At 39.9% G+C, this 14,644-nt stretch overlaps 1 protein-coding gene across 3 annotated transcripts; it reads right to left on the bottom strand.

Annotated features, from left to right (window-relative positions):
• Nucleotides 1–258: 258 nt before the first annotated feature.
• Nucleotides 259–14,311, bottom strand: sona (SON DNA and RNA binding protein a). Of its 3 annotated transcripts, none has more exons than XM_085249133.1 (10): nt 14,142–14,311; nt 11,907–12,002; nt 9,837–10,044; nt 8,568–8,641; nt 6,645–8,456; nt 6,062–6,449; nt 5,384–5,907; nt 4,718–5,205; nt 4,178–4,269; nt 259–2,144 (listed from the first exon to the last, which is right to left on the bottom strand). In XM_085249133.1, the coding sequence occupies exons 2-9, from the start codon at nt 11,932–11,934 to the stop codon at nt 4,195–4,197; spliced, it is 3,597 nt and encodes a 1,198-aa protein (XP_085105259.1). In that variant the 5' UTR covers nt 11,935–12,002; nt 14,142–14,311; the 3' UTR covers nt 259–2,144; nt 4,178–4,194. The 3 variants fall into 3 exon arrangements, with proteins under 3 accessions (XP_085105259.1, XP_085105260.1, XP_085105261.1); XM_085249134.1 differs by lacking the exon at nt 14,142–14,311 and adding an exon at nt 13,973–14,096; XM_085249135.1 differs by lacking the exon at nt 14,142–14,311 and adding an exon at nt 13,924–14,049.
• Between the last annotated feature and the right edge of the window lie 333 nt (nt 14,312–14,644).

The following is a 14,644-nucleotide window of genomic DNA, read 5'->3' as shown; positions in this document are numbered from 1 at the left end:
ATTTCTTCACACAAACACTATAAACTGTGGATAATTTTTTTTTAAAATTTATTTATTGCGATGCATGTTAGTACAGCACAGCTTGCAGCTGAAAATGCACGCACCCTCTATGGGAAGCTTTACTAGTTAATATTTATACTAATTCTTGTAATATTCAAAATAATGTTTTGTAATGATGATGATGTCACTGGAAATTTCTCCAGAAATTAAGATCCACATAAAAATGACTAAAGTCAACAAAGAACAGGAGATCAGAAGTACTTATCATTGAGGTTTTTAATAATCATCGACACATTTATGTACAAAGCAAGCGATGTAATATTCAAATGACCAAAAAAGAAAAAAAAAAAAATCCTAAAATGCATCACCTTGTTTTTTTCTTTCATTAAAATAGCTACCTCAGGGATCAAGTCAACCGAATAAGTCTTGTTAAAACTTTCAGATTCCCTCCAACAGTTAAACAGCCCTGGGCATGGGAGGAAGACAAAGCCAGATGGATTCAGGAATATTCCTCCCTCTAATGAAAACAAATGAATTATGAGTGCAAGATTTTTGTAAAACCAGCAAAAAAAAAAAAGAAGAAGAAGAAGAAGAAGAAGAAGAAGCTCGTCCCTGTCAGTTTTCCCAAGAGCACCAAGTTTGTCTTTGTTCTTCAGTTAGGGACAAATTAATTCTATGAAACATGTTTTCCCGGCCCACATAATACAGGATAATGTAATAGCATTTACATGGAAAGCAAATATTAAATGTGATGAAATTAAATCAAAAGGGTTTGTTGGGCGTTTCATGTTTGCACGATACACTTTTCTTGATATCAATTCACTTGTATTTGCCACCTGAGTACAAGACGTGTACATTTCAAGCAGCTACAGTTCTTTCTTCAAAACAAGCATATTGAGAGAAATAACCTGATTGTCAAATACACAAAAACAGAGCATCGTCAACTCATTCTACAGTATTAACCATGCGCTAACCCCAGCTCAGTACAATACAACCATACCTTTCTTGGTACTGACATGCCATGTCTGCCTCTTAAAAAAAAGGCCCATAAACACAAACAACTGACATTTAAATGTGTAAACTAAAAACCCGATAAACCTGTACTGATGAACTCTATGAATATGCACCCCTCTTTTTTCTCATCAGGAAACCTTCTCAACCGTTTCTGCCTGTGATCTAAATATAGGATATTCACCACTTGTCTTAAGTACCTCTAAGACAGCCCATCAATCTCGACTGCTTGTCATGCCTGACAAATGGCACTTGTTGCCATACTGATGGAAAAATAAACTCCCCTTTCAAAATTTGAAGCAAAACATGTTCCTAAGTTCAAAACATCCCAACAAAGCCCAAATGAAAGACCAGGACAGAATCAAAGATCAGCTTGGTGCTATAAAAACAGGGGGGAGGGGGAGAACACCCAGGGCAGTACAAACTGAATTAGTCATGTTTAGTGAAATGAAATTCTTTTTTTCATTGCCACAATTCAAGCACTCTTTTTTTTTTTTTGGCAACCTATATATTCAAATGACTCTTTCCTTCAAAAGAACCTGTGGTTACTCACACACCCTGGAGATCCAAGCTTATTAAAACACGTGAGGATCTACTATCTCTACCTTAATATGCATTATTTATTTATAAAATCAGGGACTAGAGATAACCGAGGGAAAAATACAGCAGAACAAGGAAACAGTCTCCACTGAACACAATTCTTAAGAAAGCATGAAGGTAAAACAAATGTAGAGAAATTTGGAGGCAGTTTACAAAAACACTTGCGCCACTAGTTTGGTTTGTTTCCTCTTCAGTCTTTACAACAGTGACTGCTTGCATAAGCAGAAACACTGAGGTGTTGGTGGTGTAAGTCACTATGTACAAACACACACGCACACACACACAGTACAGTCGTCCAACTGTTGCACGCCCCAGAGTCCCCAGTTTTCTCAGTGGCATCACAGGTGGAAGTCTGGTTGTATCTCACTCCTACAAACCGGGGAGCAGAGTGGGCAGTGGCCAGTACTCCTATGTTGTGTATGACAACTACAGTGCTCCTCCACTCAACCAAGTCATCTGTCTAACAGAGAGAAAAGTCCTTTTGGGGGGGAAAAGACAAAAAATGTTTTCCTTCAGTCCTTCGAGGGAAGAGGCTGTATAGAGACAAAGACAGAGGAAAATATAAATGTATGGTATTTTGTCTAGTTTGAATAATCGACAAAAATCACAAAACTGATTAAATGATCACCATCTATGCACAAAAACAGGGCTGTAATGTGCATTTATTTTTTCTGAATTATTTGGTTTGGTATAGCTGTTCTCAGGTCCGTATACCCTGTGAGCTTAAACTATAATAGCTCTACTGATGTTGACGTGCTTGTGTTCTAAATTAGTACTAATATTAGAGGGGGGCGCTCCACTCAAGGCGTTTTGGCAGTGCACAAGTTGTTGTCCACCAGCTATAGACTAAAAGCTGCATGCCTTTCCAGGCTAATGTATGACCTAGTGCCTAAATATTTGCATGAACAAAAATAACATATTTAGAGGTCTCCGTTGCTATGGGGAACACAAATGGTGTCATTTACAAGAACAAAAGTAAAATTTATGTTTTCAACTGTCAGATGAGCAGCTATAATAGTAAATGTGCAATTTTAAAGCTGAAATTGCACAGTTGGCTTTAGTGATTTAGTAATGTAGTTACCGTAAAACAAAGAACTTGTGAACTCTTTGGAATTGCCAAGATTTTAAAGTGATTACTTGTAAATGAGGCCTGACTTCATCACAATTATGGACAAACAATCAGCCCACACTAATCACAGCAAACAGTCAGATAAAAACCAGACACATTATTCATTATCACTTTTAAAATGTTTATAATTTCAAAGAGTTTACAAGTCATTCCTTAGAAAATAATGAATGCTACACCTTTCTGAATGTACAACACGGACACTTCACATTTGATGGGCTATAACTTTGTGTCATTCAATTATATAAAAATTAAATTTAAAAAGTTTATTTGATGGAGCCTAATGACTAAGCTGCTGAAAGGTGTTGCAGCACATAGCAGAATGAGGAACCTACAGGAGAATAATGTATAATTTATGAAATTAATATAAAGACTAGGGCTGCCACGATTACTATCAAAATCGTCGAAGACTAATTTAATAGTCGACGTGTCGTTGGAAGCTTTGTAAGATCCCAAAAGACGCAGGAATAAGTAGTAGGATTTAAGAGTGTAATAACGGACTGAAACAGAAGATGGCAGCATTGCATGTACAAGGACGCCAGCTGCCATTAAACGCTGAAGAAGAAGAAACTGTGTCCCAGAATTCATAGCGCGGCCCATCGCAGCCCTGCTCAGTTTCCAACAATGGCGGCAGCTAGTTAGTTTTAATATTACTCTTATTATTCTTTCTGGGTCACAAAATAAATGTTTAACATATTTTCAGACGAGAATGTAGCTGTGTAAACTTCAAACATCTGCTCAGTTTATCAGACACCACATATTTTCAAAAGCGCTCCGTTTTCGGAGACGTCTGTTACCCACTAGCTCATTAGCTAGCCGAGGTTCAAGGCTCACTAGAGCCGGTGAGAACACCGGACTTCCGGCAAATCGTTTTCAAACCCACCGCCGTCTTTCGCTACTCAGGTTAAACATATATAAGTCACTTAGATAACTTAAAAATGTTATTGTTTGGCTTTTTTCAGTATTTTATTTGTCCCTGAGTAAATCTGAGGCTGAGATTAAAGTTATAGTTTTTACACAGCTGAATAAACGTCAAGCAGACAACTGATTACGGTATCAGAAGTGTGAGACGCTCGAGAATATACTCCAGTGTCCTGTTATATTTTAGATAGCAAGGAGCAGACGGCTGAGTTTATTAAACTCCACCGAAACAATCTGCAAACTTCATTAAAATTTAATAAACTATCATCCTGTCTTTATTTTTAGTTAGCACATACCTTAAACACTTAAAACTGTAAGCTAATGATTGTTATATAAGAGCAGATGCATGCTGGTGCAATAAGCTGTACGTTTTACATTCAATGGATGCATGATCTGATTAGTCGACTAATCGCAAAAATAATCGGTGACTAGTCGACCATCAAAATAATCGTTTGTGGCAGCCCTAATAAAGACGAAGGTACAGACTAATATAGAAATGAAATAAAGACAGACATTTACCTTGAGGGTTGGGGTGTTTAGCTTTCATCATCTGAGACATGTGGTTTAGCAGTGGCCATCTCCTCCTTGCTATTTGCTATCATCTTACACTTCTACAAAAAAAAAAAAAAAAACATCAGGTAAAGAATGGTCCATACTTTACATATATGAACCATTACAGAAATGTTATGGGGTTCAAAAGTAGAAAACACAAGCAAAAGAAATTCCATTGTGTTCTTTGCATGGTGACAAACAACTTCACCTCAATATAACTGAACCCTGAAAAACATTATGTCACTATGTCAAATATTTAATATTCTAACTGCTTTCAATTTGCACTTACTGTGATTTGTTTTAGATGGCTATATCCAACACATTATTCTTTCAATAGACATAAACCTACTCAAATAAAAAGATAAATGTACTAAAGCCTTGAACGATTTAAAAAAATTAATAAATAAAAACAAAAACAAAAACACTGCACTACAATATTTTCTGTTCCACATGATTTCAGAAAAACAGCAACGTCAATCAAAATCTGAAGCAAAACCACACGTTTACCTCAGTAAGCTCTTTGATGGTATGTATGTTAGCCTGTTGAGTGACTTTCCTCTTGGCTTCCTCGATGTGGTCCAGGTTAAGAGATGGTGTTGGTGGGACAAGGCACGGGGGAGGCTTGTTAGTTATTGTAGGAAGTGGAGCAAGGGGAGGCATGGCCGCCAGGGCACCCATGTTGGTCAAGGCAGCGGTCATAGTAGCTGCTGTCATACTTGCCACAGCAGCACTCATAGTGATGTTTGACATGCTGGGTATTCCCGGAATATTTGGTAACCCCATTGGACCAATGTTGGGCATATTCGGCATGTTTGGCATTCCCATGCCCATTGGAAGGGGCAAAGGTAAAGGTAAGGAGATGGGGGAAGGAGATGGAGTAGGCAGAGGGAGCTGAAGGATGGCTTTTGGTCGAAGACTCTCAGGAATTGGAACCCCGGCCTTGGCACACATGGCAGCAGCATTAGCCTTGGCTATCTCGAGCAACTGATCCTTATCTGAGGAAAGGAGGGTAAAAGATTGACAGAATGAGGGGAAACACATTAGGGCAAAGGAAGCTTAGATAAAGCAAATGGAATTAAGAAACAAAACCTCTTGCATATGTGGAGCACAAAAAGAAAAATCACGTAAACACGTTGCATAAATGTTTAGAAATATGACATCAAAATGTCTTACCCAGATCAGTCAGCCGTGGAGGAGTCTTGCTGGTGCTGCGTCGTGTCCGGGAACCTGAGCGACGTTGTTTGCGGAGGATGAGAACTGGAGAGTGGCTAGGTTCCCTCTTCCACCTGTCTCGTCTGTCAAAGGATCGACTGCGAAATACTGGGCGTCTCCCTCGACCCCTCGACCTTGACCTGCGTCTACGATCCGGTGAACGAGATCTGGATCGCCTGCTTCTATCTCCTGATCTGGACCTTTTTCTGCGGCCAGTGGAGCGACTCTTAGAGCGCTTACTCCTTTCTGTGGACTTCCTCCTTCCTCTGGGATTTGGTGAGTGTGAACGAGATCGCCTCCTGCGGGTTGCAGAACGGGACTTGGACCGGCGCGTTTTGGTTCGTGACTTGGACCGTGAGCGCTTGCGTCGTGTGGCAGACCGTGACCTTGATCTCCGACGACGTGCAGGGCTCCGAGATTTGGACCGCCGCTTCTTCCTCTCTGATGGAGAAACAGATTCTCTTTTCTTCACTGGAGACTTGGACCTAAGGGAAGGTAAATGATAAGACTGATAACCGTACACTGTACTCACATTTAATATCTGTACACAGTCCAACAGTTTAACAACTACAGAACAAGCAAGAGGGAGAGATTTCTCTCGTTTACTATTTTGGTATCATGTAATACCACAAAACAAACCTGGACAGTTTTCTTCTGGATGTAGACTTTGATGCTGAACGCCGAGGTGATGAAGTTGAACGAGAAAGTTTTCTGTGCTCCGCAGGTGAGGGAGATGGGGAAAGCTGCTTTTTCTGTACTTCTGGAGATGCTGAACGTGAGGAGCTTCTCTGGCTTTTGGATCCCGTTTTAACTGGAGATTCCACTTCCTCATCTGAGCCTTCCGAACAATCTGACCCATCCGTGCCAGTGCCAGGCTCTTGAGAAACAGACCTGGACCTGGAAACATCTCCCCCTTTTTGAGGAGAATCTGAACTTGTCTGATTAACAAGTTCATCCTGCAACTTTTCTGAAGAATTCCCAATTTCAGAGCTGGAAGATGTTGCTGGGAGTACTGGCTTCCAAGCACCTGCAACGTCAATGACATATCATATGAAGATATGCACATTTGCATAAACTAAACCAATCAATCAATTAAATGATTGATTACTTGAATCTAATGGGCAATACATGAATTGGGACACTTATATGAAGATAAAAACATCTGGAGAAAAACATTGGTTTCAATGGCTTACTTAAATATTTTGAAGGGAAAAGGTCTCACCTTCTGTAGCTGCAAGTCCTCCATTTTCCCCAGCAACCTTAAGCAAGGGGGGCTTCTTCTGTTTAACTGGGGAAGGAGATGTGGATCTGGCTGGAGATGAGCTGTCAGAAAGCCCACCACTTGACTCAGACCTAGACCTGCAGTCGGCAGACTCAGATTTAGACTTTGATCTTCTTCCACTCTTCCTCGGAGTTTTGGACCTCCTTTTGCTAGGCGGTGGTGAATGTGACTTTAACCGGTGTCTTCGAGTCAATGAGCGAGACCTAGACCGTCTACTAGACCGTGGTGGTGAACGGTTTCTCTTAGCAGGGGAACGAGAGCGCCTTCTGACTGGAGATCGGGATTTAGACCGCCGTCTGGAGGGAGGGGTCCTGGATTTTGTTCGTTTGCGGGGACTCCTGGATCTGGAGCGACGACTGCGCTTAAGCACTACAATAGAACGTGACCGAGTTCGTCTGCTCCTGCGGACCGACCGAGATCTTGAACGACGGGATCTGGGGAGTGGTGATCGCTTGCGCCGAGACAAGGATCGACTCCTGGAGCGTCTCCCTCCAGTACGTCTTGCTGGTGATCGTGATCTGGAGCGGCCAAAGGGACGTCTGGATCTAGAGTGGGAGCGGCGTGGTCTAGTGATTGAACGTGACAGCGAACGTCTGCCAACTCCACCCCCACGGCGAGGTGAGCGGGTCCTGGAGTGCCGCGTGCCTCCACGGGAACGAGACTTTGACCTTCGACTTCTCCTCGGAGACCGAGATAGAGATGGTGACCTCCGCCTGTCACGTTTAGGGGACCGTGATATCTTTCTTTTTGGAGACGGAGAAGGATGACGACGCTTTGGGGAAACAGATAGGGAACTCCTCCGCCGTTTCGGAGACCTGGACTTCCTTGGAGACTTTGACACTTTCTTTTTAGGGGTGACAGAGTGAGAAGTAGATCGGGACCGACGGCTTACTCTTTTCGGAGACTTGCGGGGGGGAGACAGTGACTTCGTCTGGGATTTAGGGGTCTCGGAGCGGGACCGAGAACGGGCGTGCTTTATAGGAGTTGCAGATCGTTTTCCCTTTGAGGTTGACCTGGAATGGGTTCTTGACCGTTCTTTCACTAATGATGTTGTCTGAGACTCCTGCCTGCTGGGACTACGTGATGGTGACCGACTTGGGCCTGACTCACTCTTCTTTATTTCTACGGTTCTGGAAGGTGAAGGAGAATTACGCAATTCATCCTCCGTGACTTTCGCCCCTTGAATTGAATTTGTCTGATCTTTCAGTACTGGGTCATCTCTTTGAGCAGCACCTTCCTGTTTTGGGATTATGTCAGGCAATTCCTGGGCATGGCTGAATGTACCATCTCCCTGACTGCACTCTGTTTTAACTGTTGCCATCTGGACTGCCTCTTCCTGGTCTACAGGGGGTGATCTCATAGGCTTCTCCTCCAATTCATTAATGTTACTGTCCTGCGCCTCAGTTGTGGGCACATCGATATCTGATGTCTCTTCTTTTTTGACTCCAAGCAATTCAGATTTCTGCTCAATGATGGGAAGGGGTTTCTCCTCCCCTCGTTTGCCTTTTGGAACCAGTCTGGATACTGGTTCTTTGAGGTCAGATGCCACAGCTGGAGAGTATTTACCACCACCAGATGCTTTGCCTCCTTCACCTTCAGAGTCTGAACCTGAGGCAGAGCTGCTTTCAGAAGGGGAGCGAGATGGGGATTTCCTTTCCTGCTTTTCATCTTTCTTTCTCTTTTTTTTCTTCTTTTTAGCTGCATGCCTTTTTTGTTTTTTGGATTTTGTCTCTCCCTCTGTATCAATACGATCTGAAGAAAATCACAATTTAGAAAGAAAAAGAAGACAAAAAAAAAAAGTTGACATTACACCATTGCTTTTTAAGCAATTATCAATTATAGCCATGTCTGACTTTCTCCTACCTGTAATTGGATCCTTTTTGCTTTCTTCCTTGATTCCTTGGTCTCCAACTCCTGCAGCTGCTGCCAGTCTGGCACTAAAAATACAACAAAAACTAAGTTAAAGAGATTTTTCTTTGTTAATCTGCTAAAAAAAAAAATTAACACACTTGAAACAAAAAAATTCAGCTAATCTATCAAAAAAGGTTCACAGACAGTGAAAATTTATTGAAATAGCACACTGGGTTGATTCAGAATTCATTAAGTCTTTAGTCAAAGGCAAAACCTGCTACTTTTATGCGCAGATGTATAGATCTGTTAACTGGCTTTGAAGTGGAGGTCAGCCTAATTGCAACCATGGGCTCATTTAGACAAAATTGATTTGTCATGAGTGTTTTAAAAGAGATGCAGACAGTCATGCAATTTCAATTGAATGAATGGTACCAACAAAAGAAAGATACAACATGTAGACATAGACCTTTAGGAAATTCAGATAATGTGCACGTGTCTGTTCTGCACCACGGTTTAGAGAGGACACAGATCATTGGTTGTTGAGGTAGCTGATTAAATGTTGTGATTCCTCTCAAACTGCTCATCAAAAGAGAACAGATCCATCAAAAATCTTTATAATTCGTGCAGTCTGTGCCCAACAAAAAAGGCACCTTGTGACTTTTCTTAGAAAAGCTTCCCATTTAATATAGGCCTTTTTTAAAACAACTTCAACTTTTATATTATTTTAGTGGTTTACAATTTCAGTTATTTCTACTTACATTAAAAAGAAAAAAGAAAAATGCAACGTCTATGTGTTGTTTTAGTCAGATTACATTTGTCTACAATTATGACTTACATAATGAACAATCACATCTTCATTTCATTTATTTATTTCACACTTGGTACAACAGATCAAACAAACAAACCACACTTTCTATCAATAAAGCACTACAACCATGTGTGAAAAGGAGCAGGAAGAAGAAAATATTCTTATTAAAATTTAAGATTGCAAATAATTTCCAATGGTTTGAATACAGGATTTTCCTTGGTCAAATGTAGGCCTTCAAGGCACAAGAGTAAGCATGAATCAGTCCATGTACAGTAACGGCAAAGAGTCAACTACAGAAATCTAAGCACTTCTGAATAACAAAACTGATTATTTTGTTTTGGAAAATGAAACTTTTATTAATCAATTGCTTTTGTATGCAAGAAAAAAAATCCTAAATATTAAGTAATGTACAATTTTTACTGTGCCAACTTATCAAGTCTCACATTTAGTTTAGAATTTTAAATTTTTCCAACCTGGCTCTGGTGGTCCTGACAGGTCTCGGTGGAGGTGGAGGCTCAACATCAGACTCTGCACCAGATTCTGAACTACTCTCCTTCTCGCCCTTCCTCCGCCTCTTCTTCTTCTTGCTCTTGTGTTTTCTGTGTTTCTTGTTTTTCTTGTGGGAAGGCTCAAGCTCTTCCTTGGCATTCATGTCATCTTTCTCAGGTGCCTCCCCCTCACCTGCACAGGGAATCCAATATTTCAAATTACACAAGTCTTTGACAAACAGAAAATGAAAAATCTACAGCAAGCAGATACCATTTAGTTCTGTACGGTTCATCTAGTTTATAGTGTAATGTTGTGAGCAAGCTGTTATGAGATAGTTTACAGATATTGGTTAGCACCAGCATTAGGGTTGGGTCATATCATACCGTTCATGGTAATACCGGTATAATGTCGGGCAACGATAATAAAATGAAATATTGCAATAGAATATGGGTAAAACTTACTGACAATACCCAGAGAACCATGTTGGGTAATTTACCACTTTTCATGTATAGTTGTTTTTTTTTTTTGTAAGGCAAGAGCACCCAGTAGGAAGGGTGATGGCCACACACTCTGTGAATTCACTCAACAATTACCTGCGTAATTCGAACACTTTTGTAACAAAACATCACACAGACTTTGTGCTCCAAACTGGACTTTGTGTCCACGGAGCTGGTATCTTGAATATCCTGTTCAATATCAAATCCAACACTGGGTGAAAACAGTTCAAGAGAAAACTAGAACCATCTAGAGAGAGGGATAACTGTAACCAACTCTGTACATGGTTCTGGGGAATGCCAGATGGTGTTCAAGAGCGCTGGTCAAACATAATGAAGCATGAGATATTCTGAATGTTCAGTCTGTTTTGATAACCTTCTTCAGCCAGTTTCAAGCATCTAGTAGATGGGATGAGCAGCTGATCAATGATACTGACAGAACAGCAGGCAGCAAAACCTGTGCCCAAACAACTACATCATTCCCAACAGGCTTTAAGGTTGTGTTTCCCATACACTTGGAATACAAGGATTGACATCTCATTCACAATTTAGTTTTCACTGGCAATCACAGCCCACCCAAACAACTATCAAATTACAGTGCATACCTAGATAGTAGCTTTACCTGTTTGAGAGAATACTAGATCTAATTATTGGTAATTATTTTACCCAAGATGAAAAAACGACTTTTTGGCAGCTGCAGTGGCGTTTGGTTCTACATTTTCCTGTTTGTACAATGTAAACACATTTTTACTAATCAGATGCCTGCTTATTGTTTATTAGTGATAGGTAAACAGCTCTGATCAATACTACCACCACCTGGCACTAATAGGACATTACATCTTACACAGCATTGCAAAAGAACAATATTTTCAGACGGAACAGTCATGTAAACCATTACTTTTTTTTTTGTATTTTAATAATTTAATCACTATTGTAACTGTAACTTCGGTCATTGCTGTGCTTTTTTTTGGAAGTCGAATTTCCCAGAGGAACCCACCCGAGGGATTAATAAAGTTCTATCTTATCTTATCTATTCAAATATTCAACAATGATCGTATTTGTGTCCATGCCTAATAACAAGCAGTGTTTCCAGTGAGTCACTCTCGTTCTGAACAGATCATTATTTGTTGGGAAAATAACTAATTAACTGTAAACAGACTAATTAATCATTTAGTTATCTTCATGTCAATGGGCTTGCTATGTGCAAAGGGAAGTAAAGAGCTTTACACAAAGAGAGGAGAGAAACTAGCACAAATACTGTGGTTTATCCATCCCAAAAATGAATACTAAAAGGCATCCGCAATCATGCAGTGAGACCAGTTCAGCATGGAGCTTTACAGAAATTAAAAGCAACTTGATATTTTTTTGTACATTTATTTTAAATCTCACATAAATTAGAGATAACAATAAATATAAGTTATATTTTATTCATTTCACATAAATTTACTGAGGCACATACTTACACTTTAACACTGAAACCTGTGGGGCAAAAACAAACTTAAACAAAATGAGTCAAATCTGAACAGATTCGGACCTCTTTGGGGCTTGTGCATCGCTTACCTGAGGGGATGTCCACTGCACACTCCATTATGCTGTTATGCTGATCTTGTAAAAGATTATTTCAATGTCACTGTTGTGCTGTTCCCTCTCTCAACTCTAGGGAGAGAAAAAGGTAATTTAACTTGAGCAACAAACGGATGCCATACCAACAGAAGTATAGATTCACCATACTTTAGTATACATTTTGGTAACGCTACTGAAACTGCTAATATTTCCTCAAACTACATGTAAGGATGAAAACTTTCTACTGATTTGGAGCAAAACAGTAATCATTGGTTGTTATGAGTCAACCACTGTTGATGACTAAATACCATTTAAGTGGTATTCACGTATCTAATAAAAAAAACAGCCCGATCTAATTGGTTTTAAATGTCGTGGGAGAAATATTCTTAATGCCTAACATGAGTCTGAAGAAAAATTTGTTTTACTACACTTGTGTTTTATTTGCCCCTGCAATTATCCAAAGGTACAAAAACTGCCCCAAAGTAATCAGTAGGGCTGTGATTAAAGCTGCTCTGTTTTTCTAAAACAAAAGAAAGAAAAAAAAAAGACAGTGTACTCTACCCAGTCCCCATGGCAAGCCAACTTAATGCTCCCTCACAAATAATATAGCCATGGTGCGATTAATACTGATTTTGATTTTACCAAAACAAATGAATTATTTGAGAATAGCCTTCTACTAGGAAACTAAGGTAGCTCATCTATGAAAAAGGATATAAACCAGTACATCAAAATCAGACAATATTCTGAAAGAAAAACAGAATAGCTTGGCCTATATTTAATCACAAGTTTTACTGTGAAACAACAACAGACCATCAAACGGCCATCTTCCTACATTTCTCTAATTTTTAAAAAGACTGACGTTTAACACTTAAGTCCCTTGTCTTGAGCAGCAACTTCCATATTAAAACTGGTATATTTCTGGAAAATTATCAATTAACACTCTTCAAGATTACTCTGGAAATAAACAATGAAGTATCAACCAGAAAAATCAACATAGATAACACAGATTTAACAGATGAGTATCCTTTAATATTTACATGTCCAAAGAACAAAACATCGCTCTTTTATTCCGCTACTGAAGAAAGTAGTTTTCTAGCACTTCCAGTAATATGTCTACTATAAGCCAATATCATAACCCATTTAGCACATAATAACCAGAATCAGGTAGTTTACCCTTGCCGTCTACCACACAAAGGTGAATCTGAAATGTGAAGGCAAACATATTTCAAAAGTATTCAACAGTGTAACTTAGCCACGTAGTTTTAAGCAATAATGCTTCGTTAGCCAAAATCTAAGATCAACGGACATCTTAAGTAACATCTAAAAAACGATTCTATAAATCTTTTACAATCAGGTCCCAATTGCTTATTTGAGGATTTTAATTCGGTTTTTTCTTTCCATTAAACTCTGCACATTACTCACGGACGAAGTGGTTTTGTAACGCTAAAGCTTTAACAAAGCCATCAGTAGTCCTTGCCAGCATGGATACATAACCTGCGAAAAGGACCAATGCTCACAAACATTATTAATAACGCCAATTTCGGGACGTAAAGGCTTCACTTAAGGATAAATTCAGAACTGGTTACTTCAACGAAAACAAAGATGCACACGGTGTTAAATAGCTAACACGTTTAGTGGACATTACGTTTCTCTATTAAAGCTAAGGCTAACGCCAGAGAACACATTATTTTTGGATTCAGTTACCTTGAGCTAGTTTAGCTGGCCTTTCAGCAACAGATATATTACAATACAGTTTTGATTAACTGCGAAATACAACCCTCCTGTACTCGCAGACCAAAAGCTAAATGAATGGCGAAAACAAGGGACACAAAGTTTCAAACTGCGACAGTTCGTTAACACGTTAGATAAGCCGCTGTCGGGCCTGCGCTGCTAAAGCTAACGTTCATTCACAGATGACTGCAGCTGGTTGCTGCTAGTTAACGTTAGCTTACTTTTAAAGAACAATAATTCCGATGTTTGTCAAACTATTATTCCCTTTAACCTAAACGCTTACCAGCTAGGCAACACGAAAGCAGTAAAAGACAACTATACTGCCTGCACACCTCGGCCTCAATGTCGGCTCATTGCCCGCTTGCTCTCCAGCGAGGACATTACCGCTAGCCATAGCATGCTCGTTAGCTTAGTTTGCTAATCACTTGGCTGCTACTTCTTTCAACAAAACAGATTAGTTCGTTCGTTCATCATACAGCCCTTTCAGTGACGCAAACTTACTGTGTTAATGTTGGATGGCTGCGCTTCCCGCGTAGAGGATGCTAAATGAATGCAAATTGCCCGAAGCTAAGAAGTCACTGAATATGCTAACCGTAGTCGTTAGCCAACTAGATGCCCCGCCATGATGGGGAAGGTATCCCAACATGCCATGCTCCGCGGGTTTGAATGGCGGCGTCACTGTCTCCTAGGCAACTCCAAGCGCAGCCAAATGCATTAAAACTTGACATGTTTATATCTCGGTGTTTTCCTATTTATTAATTACTTTAGCTTGCAATGCAAAAAACCCTATATAGCCATATCGTGTACATAAGTGGTGGTGTGGAAATTTAGTCCACTGCACACATAGTTTAGGCATGTAGTTTAAGCTACTCTCTTGAACGCTATTTACTCAACAAACTTGGATTTTGGTTTTGATGCACTTCTGCTGATATTTGTTTAGAAATATTTTCGGCCTGAAGTGTTTTTCATAATTTTTCCAGAATTTGGTATGAATAGAAAGCTAG

Source organism: Mchenga conophoros, linkage group LG16, assembly GCF_057382185.1.
Source record: "Mchenga conophoros isolate Kocher_MC1m ecotype Shallow Benthic linkage group LG16, M_conophoros_male_GT1.1, whole genome shotgun sequence".
Classification (NCBI taxonomy): domain Eukaryota; kingdom Metazoa; phylum Chordata; class Actinopteri; order Cichliformes; family Cichlidae; genus Mchenga; species Mchenga conophoros.
Note: the sequence above shows the minus strand (reverse complement) of the source record. Positions and strands in the feature narration are given on the sequence as shown.